The following is a 19,357-nucleotide window of genomic DNA, read 5'->3' on the forward strand; positions in this document are numbered from 1 at the left end:
CAACATTTTTTACTATTTACAACGACAGAGTCCCAATAAATTCAGTAATACCAGTGAACCTTGTGTCATGTAGTTTATGTGAATACACACCCCTTGTCGCAGAGGTTTGAACACGGTGTGGGCAGACAAAATGACTCCAATCATTTAATGTTGAAACTTCATGTGTACGATGTTAAACTAACATTGTAGCTCCTGTCATGACCCACTGTTGGCATTACATTCTTTGCTTGTTTGCAGAGTTATTCAGAGCCCAGATAGTCATTTTTTAAGCTACAAATAGAATTTTTTTAAGAGTATGAGAGTCACGTTGATTCAGTGACAACCTTTATTTTCTCTCTGTTAACTAAGTGTTGGGTTATGTAATAATTTCTAGGTCACTTTTTAAAATTCTGAATTTTAGCCAAATGCTCCTGTGATCCTTCAAACTGTATTTCTGTGACTTCGTTCTTACCTATCCAATAAATTTCCCATCGTTTCCTTTTTAGACTGCTAGTTTTTTTGGATGCGGTGCAGGGTTTTACTGTAGCTGCTGCAGCGTCGCCAGGTTCATTGCTGACTTTATATGTTATTCCTTCACTAAATGCAGCAGTTTATACGGTGGCGGTGCTGTGTTGCTGAATGGCTGCGCGGCAGTTGGTATACTGCAGGGTTTACAATAGATCTGGGATTTGTACTTGAGTGTTTTTTTTTTTTTTTGCTCTAATGTGCATGTGAACATTTACAGAACGAACATCAAATCTGGACGGTCTATGTTAAATTTGAGGGGTGTCTTTATGCATCATCGTCGATTTATTTTATGATAGCTGGTTGAAGGTCTTTGTTTCCATTTAATTCGTGACTTCGCTGTGGAAAGTTCAGGAAGATATTGCTCGCAGCGCTGAGCCTCTTGCAGTAACAGGCCCCTCAGCGGTCATTCGAAGCAGGCTCTCCGATGACGCCTATAGCGTGTGTGAAAGACTTGAGGACAGGCTGACGTTAATGTCGTCATAAACAGAGCTGGATATGGGGTCATAAGTTGTGGAAACGTCGGGGAAATGGCCCGTCTGTCACTTCGGTGTTGGTCTGCGGTGCCGCCATGGTGAGGTGAGGCTCAGTGAAGGGCGGCGTGTTTCCAGGCATCTCCACTAAAGCTAATTTATTCTTTCCAGACAGGATTTTATCAGACAAACTTCAAAAACGGTTGTGACGTGCAGAATCCTAATGGAGGCTGATTAACCGGAGTCCGACAGCGTCTAATTCCGACCCCTTCGGCCTTTTCATTTACACTGAAGGATTTCTCCAGATTTTTTTTTTCTGAACATGCTCAGTAGATGAAGGGTTCTGCTGAAATACCTCAAGACATCATGGGTTCCTGTAAATTGTTGAATGTGCAGTGTTAACCCGCTAAGTCCTAATTAATTTGGAAATATCTAATGTCACTAAAATAGTCCAAAATTTAGAATCCAAAATGAATAAAAGATTAAATTATTATTTAAAATACCTTTCCCTCCGTCATGCCGTCTCTGTCAGTGTTAATATTCATTGTGATTTTCTCCTGTGAGACTTTCCATGTTTTAGATTGTTGCTGAATATTTTTTGGATCATTGTGTTCAGTAGAATAGTTTTTAAGAAACTGAACTGAGGTCTAATTTGAAACGTCCGGAGTTAATTATGTAATCTTCTGCCACTGTATGTTTTGTTTTTATTTACTATGTTCAAGTTAAAATAAAATGTAAGAAAGCAGACAAACTGTGACTACGGCTTAGAAAACTGTGACAAACCAAAGGAGCTATTACTGTTTGCTTTTCTTTCCATTTGAATTAATTATGACGTAGGATGAAAAACACCACAGTAACAATGTTCCACTACATTCATGCATTCATTCAAATTTAAAAAAAAATTATTCCAGATTTTTATGTGAAGAAACAAAACAAAACTGTGATTTTACAGAAACTGCTTCCAGACGCAACAACATACTGATTAATTGGAGGCAGAACAGTTTGTCACTGTACAGTATGTACTCAGGTTAAGGACTTTAAAGATTAAACGATCTTTGCTGGTTACTTTACGTTATACTATCACTTTACATTATTGGGGTCTTAATCCTGTGCAGGAATTTTATTGACTTTTTTTCTTTTTGGTTGGGGGGGTGCACAGATGAGCGATGTCTCTTCGCAGCAGACTGGATCATAAAATCAGTCTGTAAAATGAATTGGTCCATAAGCAGGAAGAAAAGTGCGATGAAAAAGCACTCTTAGGGTGTAATTGTCATAATTGTACACAGTATTGCCCATCTGGTACATTTCCTCATAATGCTGGTCATACATCACAGCCCTAAAATTCCTTGTGATCTGCCCTCTGCTGTTGTGAAACACACACACACACACACACACACACACACACACACAGTTTAAAATGAAAAGATGACAAAATGAAATTCCCGCTGTAGCTGATCTGACAATAAATCATGTCTGTTTAATGAAGAGAGGGATAAATGACGGTGTCGGCAATTAATTAGAAATGTATCTTGAGGCTGACAGTGTGTGTGTTTGTGTGTGTGAGACTGTCACTTTCGTCGCACCTTTCCTGGTTAAACCTGGCAGAAGTTGATCTGAGCACAAATAAAGGATGCAAATATAGTCGGGGGGGGAAGCTGTCTGTTTAGATGCAGCCATGTTCCGAGTCATATTCATACATCCAAGCTGCACTAATGCGTTGTAATTATCCCGTAATGAAACAGGAGAGCTGCTCATGGTGTGAGAGGCGTCACTTCAGTATGAGAGCATGTTGTGTGTCTGTGCTGTAATCCTAATCCAGGTCCTAATCCCTTCACTCCTCTGCACCTGCTGCTCCTGCGATTCATGAGCGCAACACTAATGTGATGCTGCAACTGCAACAATGCTGCATGTGTCACCAAACCACACACAATACTGTGATCCAACAGTTATCCTGAGACTGTTGCTTTCTTTCTATGTAGTTGGTTCTTTGAATTTAACAAGTTTTCTTTCAGGTTCAAATCATTTTAGAGTCACTTTATTAACTTTATTAGCCTGTTGGCCAAAACCGGCCTGCAAGAAGCTCTAATCTGATCCACATAGTGACCAAGAAAATTGTAAAAAAATGACACAAACACATTTTAACATACTGTTTATTAGAGTAGAGAACATCACAGCACACTGAGGCCCGAGCTGAGATGTCAGAAATGCTGCCATGAACAGGACCGAAATCCTTCCCAGCAAACCTTTGTGAGAATGACTTCATAAAAAAAAAAAAAAAAAAAAGTGCTTGCTGAATTAATGCATTTCTTGAACTTTTCTATATTCTGTAGGTATAAATAAAACTGGCTTCATGTTGAGAATTTAATAAGTTTCTCCACTGATTGTTAAGCTTTTGAAAAAAACAACAACAACAACAACAGATTTTTCTTTTAGATGTTTACTCTGCACCAAAACAAAGTCCAGGTTAAAGTTCAAATTTAAAGGTCGTACTGCTTCTGTTTGACCGGTCTGGTTCACTCCAGATCAAAATGTTCTGTTTGTGGTGCTGAACTGAAATGAGTTTGACATTCCTGACCTCGCGGGACGGTTTCCCTTTTCCAGCTGTTTTCTCCCCCTACAATCGTACACTTATATATCCCAACCATATTATGGATCCTGATATTGTATCTATAATATGATCCAGACGTCTCTCAAAACGTCACCTCTTCCACCTCCACACAAAGCCAATCAGACAAATACATATGATAGAGAATTGATTGATCATTTCGATATTATATCAAGCCAAAGTTTTCTCTTGGATCCTGGAAAAACACATGCAAAACAATGAAAAAACAAACAATAGCAGAGAAAACCTCAAGCTCCTATCAGGCTAGTTTTAACTGTGTTCTGAAGCACTGAGTGAAAGCAGCTGTTCACCTGGAGAAAGAAGTAATATGGAGTTAATCATGTTGTTCTGACACAGACAGCGGACTGGGAGGCCGTAATGACACCAGGCCAGCTAACCGACCTGCTGCTGATCAACCCAATGGCTTCACAATGCTCCAACAACTGATTCATTTTCTAGTAATTCCATTCACTTTGCATAGTGGGGCACTGTCCAGAACCATCATGTCCAGAGAAGCCACTCACCCCTTTTTGACTCGGATTTCTCTCTTTATCGCGGACATCGAGTCAGCAAACATCTTCCACACCGATAGCAGGGAGCCAGTAATTGGAAGCAGTTTGTTTGTTTGTTTGTTTGTTTTTTGCCCGGGTGGCAGTGGAAGCTCCTCTCTCTGCTGCAGCGGTGAGGGACTCCAGGAACAAGACTGCCGATGCGGCATTATTTTTCATTTTTTCTGTCCTGCTTTTCACAGGGTGTGAGCCGTTCTGAAGCCGTGCAGTGTAAACACACTGCTGGCATATTTAGGAACACACCCAGGCAGGAAGTCACCTCTGCTTTGCCGTATTTTCGGTGCCGGGTTTTCTTCTTGCAGGGGCGTGTTGTCATTTTGTGATCTATATCGGTCAGCTCGGTGCAACGATATAAATGCTGAATAAAACTACTTCATGGGCACTATATATTTGTCATGCAGGAACCCTGGAATACAAAATGATGAAGCCAAATCAGGAGCTCATACATCTGCTAGTTTCATTAAAAAATGATTTTTTTAGGAGACTTTTTACAGCAGATGGTACAACAACAGAATATGTTTTATTATTAATGTTTAAAAAGTGCCATTTAAAATTAGTGAAAGCTTTAAATTGTGAGTGGACTAACGGAGATAATGCTATCTGCAGAGGAGAAGTGAAATCAACATAACAAGCAACAATATATACGTACATATTAAAAAAGATTTATTTGTATACAGCCCACATCATTCCCCCGCCACTCATTGCTTTTCACTGTTTTCCTTTCCCACTCGTCTTCACTTTTAAGTTTTTAAATGCAAGTGTCTCTAATTCTACTTTAGTGGAAAAAAGTAAGTTCTTTTCCCAGCTGTGAGATTTACAAAATCCCATCTGAGGCAGTTGAAACTGAAATCACAGAATTTGTTATTGTAACATCACAAATTTGAATAATGTCTTCAGCTTGGGACCGCAGCGGTTTAGAAAGACAGCGTGCCTGTATGTGTACAGATGAAGAGCAAAAAATAGGGTTGATGTTTTTGATGGTCTTTGTTTTGTGCAAACGATAAATGAAGCTCTAATAATCTGTCCACTTGTGGATTTTCAGTTTTCACACACACCCATGTTGTGCAGGAGACCGGTTTAACCATTTGTTTTCAGTTTTAACATCTATGAGTTTTTTTTATACATTTTTTTTCATTTTAAAAGTTTCAGAATATGTGCTTCTTTCATACAAGTATCATATCCAACACCAGCCTTGTCGTTAAATCAATGCTTCTTGCTTACAGCCTGTTAAAGTCATTCGTGTCCGTGATTCACAAGCAGAAAATGCTTTAAAATACTTTAAAAGAGAAGTGTGGCAATAGCAACTTTTCCCTCCAAACATAGCAGCTATTTTCACTTTGTTGTCATGCAGTGTCGCCACGTTACAACACGTCTGATCAGACTCGGGACCAGGCCGAGCATGAAGTGTCGCTCTTTAAATAGATTTGACCGTGGTGCAACGTAGCTGAGCGCTGTGTCTGAGGAGTTAATGCTTTCGCTTTTTTATATGGACATTTGAATTTAAGCTTCAATAATTAGTTTTTTTGTTATTTTTATGGGATGTTTGTGCTCTTAACAATTCATATTGAAAACCCTAACCCTGTGAAAAATACAGTAAACTATCAAGCAAGCTAATGCCGATGCTGCCTTTGAATCTGGTCCAAAGTTTTTTGTTCTTTGTTTAAAAAAAAGTTCACCGAAGAACCACAGTTTAAGGGCCAATCCCAATTCTACCCCTTTCCCCTACCCCTCAGCCCTTGGCCCTACCCCTATCACTCTCCTACCTCTTTTAGAATAGGGCTGAGGGGTAGGGCTATCTTTGCAGCACTATGAATTGGGATACCCCTTGGCCCTTTAAGCCCCGCCGCGCTCCTATAACAAGAAAAAATTATGGATATTAGAAATTATAGAAATTACATTAGAAATTGCTTTTATTTTTTAATAATGGTATTATTATCTACCTTATATTTATTTTTGAGGTTCTCCCACTTTTTTGAAGCTTGCTGGGCTGTAACTTCCCCTTCCAAGCCATTTTCTTTTATGAATTTCCTAAAGTAATACATATATGTTTATATAAACACGTTTTATTACTAACATATTATAGCTTAGACGAATAATATAATTTACCCCCAATGTGTTTTGGCGCTGTATTTTGATTTCAAAAACTTTTCTTCATTTTCACCTCTAAACTGAAGCAGAAGTCGGGTTTCATCGGGGGTCCCTGTGTCAAACATATTACGTTAAAAACGTGATAAAAGATGACGTTAATACAGTGATTAGTGCTCTTCAGAAGTTACAAATTTACGATTGGAAACAGTGCTACGCAGCGCTAAAACGTTAATCCATGACTGGGACACTGTCACGCTAGTATATCTATAAATTCAGTGAAGCAAATACACTTTTTATAGCTTTTTAAATAGTATACAGAAAGCAAGCTTACATTTGTGCGACTCCGTGGTGGGCGCCATGTTGTTTTTTTCTGGCCAATGTGAAACTCCGCCTACCCCTATAGAGAATAGGGAGCATCGATGCAGACTTCGCTGAAAGGGGTGAAATAGCCCTTCCCCTTTCCCCTACCCCTATTCAAAAAGTAGAATTGGTATAGCCCTTAAGCCTCGTGAACGCGCATATCATAGGGGTAGGGGTAAGGGGTAGAATTGGGATTGGCCCTAAGTCCTTGTCCAGTATGAGAGGTCATGCTGGTGAAGAGTCGCTGGGAATCGGCTGGTTCGCTCTCCGAGTTTGATGCTGCAGCTCTGGAAGAAAACGTTAAATGATGAAAGGCCTCACTATCTCCACTCAGATCAGTGGATCTGCCCAGGGCCTCACAACAACAGCCACATTAGTCCCGCGCTGCCACCGCCGCCTCCTGTTTTGCGGCATGTCCTATTTACTTATTTATCCGTCCCTCCTCCACCCACAACTCACTTCTTATCTCGCCCATTAAAATTAATCCTCGTCTAAAAATACCTAGTCCTGCTTGTCAGGGAGGATGTAATCGAGGAGCGGACGGCCTCCCTCAGTCCTCTGCCTCTCTCGTGAGAGCTCTCCCGACAGCTTCCGAGGTAGGAAAGTGAGAAACACAAGCTGTGTTTGTGAGATGGAGATCTTAATCACACACCGCCGCACTCCATCGCCTGTTGAAGTCTGATTAGGAGCGCAGGCCTGCATTAATGTTTGCGGTTTGGGGGAAAAGTGCCGCACGAGTGTGTTGACAGGAGACTTGGAAGCCATATGAACACAGTTATAGTGGATGGTGGTCATTTCAAGCAGTTATCAATCAAAATCAAGAAACAAAAAGAAGCACTACATTTCATATTTTTATGTTGGATTAAAGTTATTGTTTAGTAATGTAAGCAGCGCTGGGGTGTTTATGTTTGAGGCTCCATCAGGTAAATCACAATGAAATGAATTAAATTACAAGTTAATCTGCAGGAAATGGTTGAAGTGGATATAGTCTTTCTTGGAAAATATGAAAATCTGTGCATACCTGCATGCAAACGTTCATGCGAGAGAGACCTTTCAGTTATACCCAAGTGTGATGCTTTTGGCCCAGTTGATTACGTGCATATGACACACTCACACACACACACACACACACACACACACACACTCGTCACAACATAGCAACAGACAATGCCCACTGGGCAGGTCAGCACACTGTTTCAGGAAGCGTATTGCTGTTTAGAAGGTGCAGACACACAAACACTCTCACACACATAAATAGGCTCATGCAGGGTCTGGAACACAGATTGTCTATTAGAGAGAGTATTAGGAGAACCCAGGGGTTCGACATTGAGACAGTTTGTGTGCCATTAGAGCTGGATTTGATGTTGCCTGGTGCCCAGCGATACTGAGCGGGGGCACACACACACACACACACACACACACACAGGTTCACACAGACGCAAACATTCATCATTCAATGAACTCTGCGACAGGGGAGAGTTATACCAGCAGGAGACATATTTGTGGAAAGCACTGATTCTGAGTGTCATCTTCTTGTTCCACACCTGAAGTGAAAATAATGTTTTGGTCTTTCCAGATGAGCAGTGATCAAACCGTTCAGTGATCTGTCTCTCTGGACTGGATCATTCCTGGGACTGCAAACGGATTGAAAAGAGCTCCGTGACCCACGGAAACCTTCTCCTTACCGTGACTGATTTCTATTTTGGTCACATTCATCTGCATCTTCGCATCTCAGCGTGTGTCCACGTGTGACTTATTTATCCCAGCAGAGTTGGATTTGTGAAGTGATGAGCTCAGTAAATAATGTTTTCCCCTGGAAATTAAAATCCTCACTCTCGGCTCTGCAGGGTGTGTGAGCTCAGTGACGCAGCCATTTAGAAAGTAATGGCAGCAGCACGCAAAGTCATGTTGCACACTTTGGATTGCCAAAAGTAGGAGTTCCAGTTCCAGGGCTCCTCGGAGGAACCGGAGGAAGTTGACATCCAACATGGATGTCTTCGCTTCTTCGTTCTCCAAAGTGTGTGTGAGGATTTAACCTGACACGAACTGGGATGGATAAGACAGGAGAGGAAACACACTGATCAACGCTGTGTGTTAAACCTCAAAAACACACGTTTTGGCCTGATGAGTAAAAATGAAACTAAACAGCTTCCGTCTCAACGGGCAAATAAGGGCAAATTAAGCTGTTTGGCACTAAATTGTCATTTATATTTAAATCAGTTACTCAATTCTCTCCGCAGTCAGCGTGGTCCAACAATTAAGGCCCAGCACGGCAACAACAACAAAAACAATGCCTTCAAATAAAACTGGCATAAAAAACACTAAACTTCTGCAGCACAATTTACCGCATACTTGTGCTTCTAATTTCATTTATCTTAACATCTCAAGTTACGAAAAATATTAATTCGAAACAAAACAAAGAAATACTAACATATTGATAATTATTGCAGGTTGAGCTACATATAAGAATCCGAACAAATTCTGCTGCTGAGGTTTGAGCCAACAAGAATTTGGCTTAGTTACAGTTGACACAATCAAATCTGAACTACCTTAAACTCACAGATGTTCAATGACTGACCGCCACTTTTCATCCTCTGCTCATTGTTTCTTCTTTTTCATAAACCGAGAAATGTTTTATTTCTCAGTTTTTGTACTTTAGATGTCCAAAATGCAACACAACCCATCAGGATGCATTACAGCAGATAAAAGTGTTGATGTGAGGTTGAAGGTTTGAATCCCACAGCTGCCCCGGAGCCATGTTGTGTCACCATGTGTAGCTATGGCGAAGGGTTAAAATGCTAAGCTCAGTCTCATAATGAGAGCAGGATCCTGACAGGATGAGAAGTTTTAAAGGATCTTTTCAGATCATAATGAATTTGAACCTTAAAGGGATACTTCAACATTTTGGCAAATTGGCCCATTTAGCGCAATTCCTTAGTCATTTCGAACAGCATACTTACTTTTTCTGTGAGGGCGAGCTGTTGTTTATTCAGAGGTGAGTCGGGGAAGGTTTTCGGGACGGACACAATGGAAGTGGATGGTATTTTTGTTCCCCCTTGTCAAACTCATCAAATACAAAATCCAACAACCCCAAAACACTTTGGTGGACACGTTATAGTCCGCACATTCAGTACGCTGTGGAACACCAACAAATAATACTGTAGCGTTACGACACTGAAGCAAATCACTACGCCCAGACGCCATGTTTAGTAAGTAGTTCCGTCTTAGCAATCTTCTCATAAACAACTCAATCTGGTAATTTTGCATTAATATTTCACAACCTTCCCCGACTCGCCTCTGAATAAACAACAGCTCGCCCTCACAAAAAAAGTAAGTATGCTGTTCGAAATGACTAAGGAATTGCGCTAAATGGGCCAATTTGCCAAAATGTTGAAGTATCACTTTAAGTGTGTTCAGTGTGGCTCAGTGCAGTGTGATACTTGGTCTTTTTTAATTTCATTAACTTAGATAAACTCTTCCAGGGAATAGTTGTAGATATTATTTTACTATGGAGTGTGTTTCAGTGAAATAATACCCCATTGATCCAATATTTTCTCATTGGCAAGAGCATCTGTCCTGAGGGTGTTGGCATTGTTTTATGATGTTGTGATCAACTGGATCAGCATAATCCCAGTCTAGATAAATATCAATAACTTACTCATCCATGCTGGAGATGTATGGATAACATTTTTTTCTGTGTAAACTATATTTGTCCAAGATGATGAACCAGTAGTTTATTATGATTATTGAGATGCACTAAAAGGAGGCAATCCTGGTCTCATGTGACTTTTAATTATCTGTTTCCACAAGGTTACAATAATAATTCAGCGTCACGTCCGCAGACGACGAGACGAGATGAAGGAGAAGCACAGGAAGAGGTTTCACACGAGCGAGGCGCCAGTGGGAGGTCCTGCCAACTCCGGTGTCCCTGACGTCTCCCAGAGGACCTTTAGAAGTCGGGTCCCTCTTTCTTCAGGTTCTTGTATTCGGTGTTGATGGCCACAAGCTGCAGGAGGAATATATTTAAATCTGTTTTGCTTAAATTAAATTAATCAGCAGTGTCTTTAGGAGAATGTGGGAAAAAAAGGACAACAAAGTGCAGGAGTGGGATTTTTTTTTTCACACAAACACATAATGAAGAGAGAGCACATATGTATCTGGATCTGACCACAGATTTTGATCATACTGAGCGAGTTTAGACGCCTGTTTCTGTGTGTCATGTATAATACACGGTGCGACTGCATGGGTGTGCTCTGCATTCAACTCAGCCCTTCAACCAAAACAAAAACCTGATATTTTTTTTTCCCCCCACTGGCAGTGATGATTTTCTTCCCTTGTATTTTTTTCTTTTCTTTTTTTTTTTTTTTTTGTTGATTGGACTACCATTAAAAACCTCACCTCCCCTCTTCTCCCCTTCCCCCCCCCCCCCCCCCCCCCCCTCATTACGATCATTGTTTGGACTTCAGTGGAATTTTGATGCGAGACCTTTGCCTCGCTATCGAGAATTAAACATGCCGTGTCCTGACCTTCGTTCCACTGGCAAGCAACCCAGCCTTGAAACCTTCAGACAACGCTCTCCTCTGAAAAACACATCATCCAGATCTCTTTGTGTAGGTCCTGTCAAATGGTTGTTTTTTTTTTTTTCCTGCTCTATTTTGGTCTGCGTTGTTAATACTTTCATTAGTTTGTCTGGGGCTCTGGCCTTGTTCAGGAAGTAAGGTAAATTATTACCCACTACTAAGAGCTTCCAGCTCCATCTGTCTTAATTTGTTTTAGAAAGACACTTTTGTTTTTTTTTTTGTCTTTGTTTGAGCAGATGTGAAGAAAGCCAGGCCGCTGCCACATTGATTTGACATCATTTTGCCAGCGATGGCTTCTTGAAATCTATTTTGGTAGTCTTATTGTTTTTTTTTTTTAAGCTGCGGATGAATGTGAGAAGGCCCTGACTCAGTGGAAGCTTGCCTCTCCTGATTAGTTTCCTGGCACATGTAAATTGGTGTGAGCAGGGAGGCGGGCGTACAGCGCGCGACAGCACGACTAGTCACCTTGTACTGGTAGGTCGGGTCCAGACGGTTCCAGGGCTCTGGATTGTTCTTCTTGTCCCAGAGGCTGCAAAAACGTGGAAAATAATACCAGCATGAAGGATAAAGGAGAGAGAAAGAGAAGAAAGAACAAAGGTAGAATGTAAAAATGTGAGAGGTGGAAAGATGGAAGCGAAGCAGGTGCAGGAAAAAAAAAAAAAAGGAAAGAGGAATAGAACATGAGTTACAGACCACAAAGTAACAAATGACAAGGAAAAAGAAAAACAGAGCAACAGAAGGACTGAGACAAAAGGAGATAAATACGAAGATGCCGGATGGAGAGAAAAGTTGGAGGGAAAAGAGAGCGTGATTATGAGATGAGGTGAACTCAGCCCAGTGACTTGGCAGTCGTCCTCTGTTCATTAACCAAAGTCTGGATCTCACAGCACTCCGCCGCCACCGTCCCCCCTCCGCCCCCCTCCGCCCCCCTCCGCCCCCCTCCGCCCCCGTCCCCCCTCCAGCTCCACGTCACGTCGCCGAAGCACAAACAAAGAGAGACGGGCAGCAGCGGGGACACGTCTCCCCCTCCTCTGCTTCCATTACCACAAACACCAGCCAGTCTCGTCATGCGAGGGGGGGGGGGGGGGGGGGGGGGGGGGGGGGGGGGATTCGGGCGCTGACCGCGGCACTCATCACCGGCTGGTGATGAGGTCAGGCTTTATGGCTGACCCCCAGAACAAGTGCTTCTCTGTGGCCTAAAATAGGACAGTGCACATTCACTGTATGTGTGCCATCACTGCGTTCTGCACTCAGTGCAGGTTCAGAATACGACATTTCAATGCCGACTGACGCAACATTCATTAGCATTGATTAAACAAATCTTAAATCAAATGGGTACCAAGTTGAAAAAAATATAAACTGTATTCCTACAATGCAAACCCCTGCACTACCTTGCAGTGTTGTGAACAGTAGTTGATTATTACCACCAACTCTAAGCTCACACCACATGTTTTTTTTATCACGCCAAGCAACTGACCGCCATTGATCAATTGATTCATGTGAAAGCAAAATCAGAAGCCTTTACATACAAAGTCAGATGGTAAATAAGAAATAATTTGAGCATCTTGTCAGTTCTTACACTTTTATCTGTTGCACATATGTCTGAATGTAATCTGTGTAAATGTTTTTAAAGTGTCACCACTGGTCACACAATAACAGAGCTTTTATTTCATTGCCCGCTACACTGAGCATGATTTGCTTAGTTTCATTTAAAATGAAGAATATTGAGGTTGAAGGCATGGTAGCAAATGCTCATTTGTTTTTCTATTGTTTTTAACCAGCTTCTACTCACTTCTACTCCTGCTCTAACCTGCTCAAACACCTTTCATCATCAAATTTCGCCTTTCTCCACATGATCATTGCTGTTTATGTCAATCATTTTCTAATGTTTATGGACGGCGTTCTTCTTTTTGTGATAGAGTCCCTATGTCACTCACTGGCTCTCAGTCCCAAAGCAGGGTCCTTCAGCCTCCGTGCTTTACAGTTGTTCGCCGCTCCTTCAGTTTTCTGAGCATGCTGTTGATCATTTGCGTCCAAAGTGCTCATTTGAATTTCATCTGCTCGCAGCACTTGTTTCCAAAACCACTCTGGCTCATTCAGATGTTGCTCGCTATACTCCAGACACACACTTTGGTGATTAGGTTGCAGGTAAGGCTTCCAGCGAGAGTCTTCTCATTGTTGTCTCAACACTCCATATTCAAATATTCTCGAGTCTTGCGGCTTTGCAGTTATACTCAGACTTTAAAGGCATTTCAGATGGAAAATACATGATGAAAACTATTTGAAATCTCAGCGTTCTCGATTTTAGCGGCATAACTTTCAGACCTGCCTTCAGTTAGTGGAGTGTAACAACCAGTGAAGTAACAACAGCCGGTAACTAACACCTGCCAACATTATAATACTTTTGGCAATTTTAATTGTAATAAAGCCAATAACGTAATGATTCACCAACAGTGTAACAGGATGTCTGAGCCATTGTTATTGTGTTATGGAACAGCATTAAAAAATGTTTTCATAATGTAAGAACTGTAGCCAGAATTGCAATAATACATAAATAAAACTGCATTTCTTGGAAATTATGAAGTTTCATTATCAAAAATATGTATAGTGGATGTTATAGTCATCATACTCATTCATTGAAGATACAACCATGACAGACACCTTCTCAATCATGATTTTAAAAAATATTTTGATTTTTTATTACAAATCTCTTTATTGCCAGTTATCGCATAAAATTAATGATGGTCAAAAATATCACATTACTGGCATGTATTATGTTATCAAATATTATGACATTATTGGTTCATACTTGGAATCTTTGGTTTTAAATATTAACCTTAGGTTACTGCCAGGAATTATCATCCATCCATCTTTCATACTGCAAATGCAAGTTACTTTCATTTCCTGATCCCGGCTAATTATGGACAAAGGCAACGCAAACCAAACTGCAAAGTAAAACCTTGACATGCTTTATTCACCCCAGTGCCAGGGACAACAAAAACATGATGCCAAATCATGGCCTAAAGCATACTGTAGAAGCAGAGCGGATGCATTTTGGTTCAAGGTGCAGTTACTACAACTACGCAGTCCCATTTATATATTTATATACAGTACATTTGAAACATACAAATAAGTAGTAGTAGTAGTGGTGTCTTTATTGAGGATGTACTCCAGGGAATTATACAGTTACTCATCTTCCACTGGTGACGCACGATATCATTTTTTTAAAATTGATCTGATGACTCATTATTACGTGCGCTTAATGACTGATGACTGATAACACCAACAATGATTTCATTTGTCATTATTCTCCTGAAAAAAAGGTAACTGTTGTATTTGTGTCAGTGATTTAGTGAGAAAAAATTGAATGCAAATATTCCAAATTTAATAGTAGCTATAAAATAACAATTTCAAACCTCAATTTATTATATTTTAAGTGCTTTTTCCAATGACACTTTGGCAAACAATAACCCCATCAATCAACAAGTCACAAAAAAAAATGCATGGCATTGGAGTTTGAGCAGGTTTCTGGTTTAATAATATTTTTCAGCACTGACACAATCCTAAAGTCTTATGCTTAAGTCAATATCATCCAGTATTAATGTGCCGATGGCAATGTGCATCCATTTATCTGCCTGTTTAATAAGCAGCAACAAATAGCATTTAGGGGAAACACAGCCACCTCCTTTGTTTGAGCATGAATGGGATTATTAGTGGATTACTTGCAGTGTCACCACACAGATCCCATCAAAGAGATTTCATATGTTTGACTGCTCGATCTCACACACACACACACACACACACACACACACACACACACACACACACACACACACACATTAAAATACTGCGAATCTGGATGAGTACAAAGTGCGGGTGAACAGCAGACACACTTACGTGACATGAGGCCCTCTTGCGAGGCGGATCAGGTAGAGAGTGGCCCCCGTCATGCCCAGAGAGATGAAGAAAAACTGAGGGATTAACTGAGGAGAGGAGAGGAGAGGAGGAGTGTATTAGTCCCAGACTGCAGAGACAGAAGATGGTAAACAAACATATTCCATCAAGTGGTCGGCTGTGATATGTACCGTGAACATACACCTGGGTGTGACACACACACACACACACACACACACACACACACACACACACACACACACACACACACACACACACACACACACACACACCCACGCGCGCGCGGTAGTTGTTATTCCTGTTTTTCCTCTCTCTGCCCTCCTCCATATGCATGAGGCCCAGGCCATGTGTGAGGCGGCTCACTGTCAGCCTGGGTTGAACGGGCAAGGACGCAGTGGAGGGAGAGAGAGAGAGTGTGTGTGTGTGTGTGTGTGCATCGCAGTGTGTGCCAGCCTCTCCTCCTGTAACACTACCTGTCAGACTGAGCGACAGCCACACACACACGCGCACAAACACGCACGCACACAACACCGAAGCTGAGTCACATAAACACATGCAAACACTTACACAGATACCCAATGAGCTCCCACACCCGGCGCCGGAAACACACGGGCAGGAAGGTGTAAACGCAGACAGCTTTTATTTGATGTTCTTGATGGGAATTAGAATTTTTTTTTTTTTTCAAATCACATTAAGGAGACATGGGGATAATGTGAAATGTCATCTTAAACGGCGAAAGCTTATGTGTGACGATCCTCTCAGCACGCGGCGTTCATTCATCAACGCCGCGCCGCGATACATTCGCTGTCTACTTTGCTCGCCTGGTACTTTATGTATGAAGGGGAAAGACAGAGAGGGAGACGGAGGGTGTTACACCGCTGGCGAACAGCTGTTCTCAGCCCACACGGATCTAGTCAAGCTGCAGAGAGATGACAGTCTGATCAGGTTGAACTGAAGGATGTCTCTACTCAGCTGTATCTGGACATCTGTCTTCTGTCTGATTGCGTTGCCACTTGCCTTGTTGATTACGAAAATGTCTGGTGACAAAACTTGGATATACTACATAAAGCTGCAGTCCATCGACTGAAAGACAGAAAAAAAAAAGAAAAAGAAAAGGGAGACTCTCCCTCTCTTTTCTGCTTTCTGCAAAAACCACTGAGCAGCACACAACTTCAACCCTTTTACAGAGGTAAAATTTTCCAACCAGCCATCGTCGAAATAAACGTCAGTCGACGGTAAGGCGGCGGGCCGAGGTCAACCTGAAACGCTGCTACACCGCTTCGTGCAGAAAACTGTGGGGACGGCGTGAACAGCTGTCCCACGTTAAGAAAACAGAGTTAAGAGGAAAACAATATACAGAGTTTGATGTTTTAAGTCTGACACATTAACAAAAAAGAAAAACACTTAGCAAACAATCGCTGATGGTGCGTTCATGAGTAACTGGAAAATCAGACAGTTGTGACAACCAAGTAGGGAATTTAACACATCTGAATGCTGTCAAACTCTGAACTTCCCTCTGGAAAACTTTCAGGAAGCTCTGACAAGTTAATCTGACCTCTTTCAACACAACAGAATTGAATTATGTGATTTTTTTTTAATACTCAAACATTACTTAAAGTGAAACTAGACTTCAGTGGTCTGGTGCGCAGAGGTTACCAGCTGCAAAAAACATTCAAAAATCAAGGAAAACTTGCTTTTACAAGTGTCATGTCAGCAGTGGGTTTGTTTCTCTGAGAAAAACACAGTTTGACGTTTATCTGCTGGTTTCCTGGGTTTGACTGGTTATTTCTCTTTTGAACACAATTATTAAACTATCGTACAATTTTTGTTTCTTTTCATGATAGCAACAGATTGGAACTGCATTATTTCCTTTCTGTTAATAATCTTATGATCCTGCCTGTCTAACTGCTGAGCTGTCAACCTCCTTCAGTTAACTCTGTGTCACAAACTCTAACTCTAAGCTACTTTCTGATCCTTCAAATGAGCCTTCCAATTACTAAAAAAAAAAGTCATCATTTTGCTAAAATTGTAATTTGTCTTCATCTGTTAAAACAAGTTTGCCTTTGTTTGTTGCAGCATTCGTCTGCATGCTGTGTGGCAGCTCTCTGTTTGCCAGGCCACACTCAAACTTCACTGTGAACTTCTCATAACCTTGAAAAAGTTAAGACTATGCACAAAACTGTCACTGCACTCACACGAGCACAAACGCACACGCACACACACACAAACACAAACACACACTGTTCGCTGACTGCAGACGCTTCGCTTCGATTATCACTGAAGTAAACACAAAACAGCAACACATAAATACACAGAAGCAGGTCAGCTTTGATCGCTGACACACACACACGCACACGCACACGCACGCACACACATTGGGTTGGGAGCGTTGGGAGCTGTTCACACCCCAGTGCTGATGTCTTCATACTGTCCCGCGCTGGTGAGCGTTTCACCTTTCACTATTCAGCATGACCGATATAGGAAATGTTTTATACTCACTGGGGTTCGATACTGTTGCTGCCCTTATTACTTTTCTGGTGCACTGCCAAGCCAACCCTGTCAATCTATGAATTTGGGTCACCCTCAGCATAGCTCAGAGGCAACAGTGGTGAAAAATGAGCACAGACGGCGTCTCTGTCTTCTCTTTCTTCTTTTATTTTATGATGATAGCAGTAAGCAGATTAACATGCCGGAGTAATTATGTGCAGTCACAGCGCTTGTTTCAAACAAGTCAGTGATGAGAACACAATTAGAACTATTTTAATGCATTATGTAATAAAAGAAACTCAGCTCAGCTCATAGTTTTCTGTGCTGCTTTCGGCTCAATCGCTCGTTCAGAAACTAACCCATCTACTCATAGCGTGCTGTGTAATCTGAGACAATCTGCTGCAGATTACAGCACAGGAGTTGTGATGAAGTATAACTGTAGGAAACTTACGGAGCACTCAAGGCTGTGATATCCAGCTTTTATTTCATAAACTTCCTCAAATATCCAACATTCAGATGAATTATCAAAGCAGTCAAACTCAAATGGTTTCTTACACTTCATTATATTATATCAGCAAATACTTTCTAGTTACTTTCACAGCAAAACAAATATGTTGGTGGTGTGGAGCGCTGTGGTCAACAAGTCCTCTGTCTGAGCTGCTTAGACCCCTTCCTCTGTCTTTCCATTTCTTTAATCTCCTTTCATATTCACTGTTCCTTTACTATCTTGATTTCTTCATATTAATTTGCATTATCTACACATACTGTAAAATGTATTTGCAGGACAGGCTGATGAAGTGTCCTCCAAATGAAAATACTTGAAACTGATTAACTCATTTCATACAGTTCAGAACTGATAACTTCACAGTAATCTTATTTCAAATCATTAAACTGGGCCTTTTGTTTCAGTCACTGCATTTTAAACAGCCCGACCAATATGAATAGAAAAATTGAAACAATCCATATTATTACTGGATGCACGAGCGAGTCGACCTACCCCTGGATGTTTCTTCGCGTGCTGAATGATGGTCTTAATCATTTTTTATTTTCCCTCCAAGGAGAAATCCGCATGAATAAAAAACCGAACAGTGTGCACGGTCAGAAGTGCCAGTCAGAGTCTGACGACTGCATCCATTAGCGTGACCGTCCCTGCGGAGATGTATGGGGCTGTTTGTTTGTTCAAACACAGTTTGTTGGCTGGTACATCCAAACCTGTTGCCAATCTGCTCTCCCTCCCTCCGGATAAATGAGAGGGTCAGAGGCGAGAGGGAGGAGGGGGGAGGCGGGGGGGAGACGGGGGGGAGACGGGCCTAATCCTCATAATCACATCTGTTGAGGACACTGTATGTTTCCACTGAGGCTCGCTGAGCACTCGGTGTGCTGAAGTGTTTTGTTACACAACAACAAAACCGCAGGTAGTGAAACTGAGATTTTTTTTTTTTTTTTTTTCAGAGACAACAGACTTTTTACAAATATTTCATGGTGAAGGAGCTCCTGTAATGGCTTCCTGTTCACACCTCACTCCCATGATGCAGCCATTGTGTTGGATAGCTTCACATTATATTGTCATTTCTGAAATGATGAGCCACTTTTTTTATGGATAGCCATTACTCCAAAACTTTTAAATCGGTCCCCGGTGGCCATTAAATGGTGCTGCTTTAGCGGAGCGCCATGCTCAGCGCAGAGGGGAGAGAGGCGGCGGCGGCGTCCCACATGTCCTGCGGGTCGGGACTTTTGTCCTGGGTATGATAATGGCAATTGATTAGTCAGTGATAG

The 19,357-nt window shown here is 41.5% G+C and overlaps 1 protein-coding gene across 1 annotated transcript; it reads right to left on the bottom strand.

Annotated features, from left to right (window-relative positions):
* Positions 1-10,326: 10,326 nt before the first annotated feature.
* On the bottom strand, positions 10,327-18,637 carry LOC115388706 (cytochrome c oxidase subunit NDUFA4). The gene is made up of 4 exons (XM_030091962.1): positions 18,579-18,637; positions 15,077-15,162; positions 11,645-11,708; positions 10,327-10,605 (listed from the first exon to the last, which is right to left on the bottom strand). Exons 1-4 carry the CDS (start codon positions 18,618-18,620, stop codon positions 10,549-10,551), a joined length of 249 nt encoding a protein of 82 aa, XP_029947822.1. The 5' UTR covers positions 18,621-18,637; the 3' UTR covers positions 10,327-10,548.
* Between the last annotated feature and the right edge of the window lie 720 nt (positions 18,638-19,357).

Source organism: Salarias fasciatus, chromosome 5 (genome assembly GCF_902148845.1).
Source record: "Salarias fasciatus chromosome 5, fSalaFa1.1, whole genome shotgun sequence".
NCBI lineage: Eukaryota > Metazoa > Chordata > Actinopteri > Blenniiformes > Blenniidae > Salarias > Salarias fasciatus.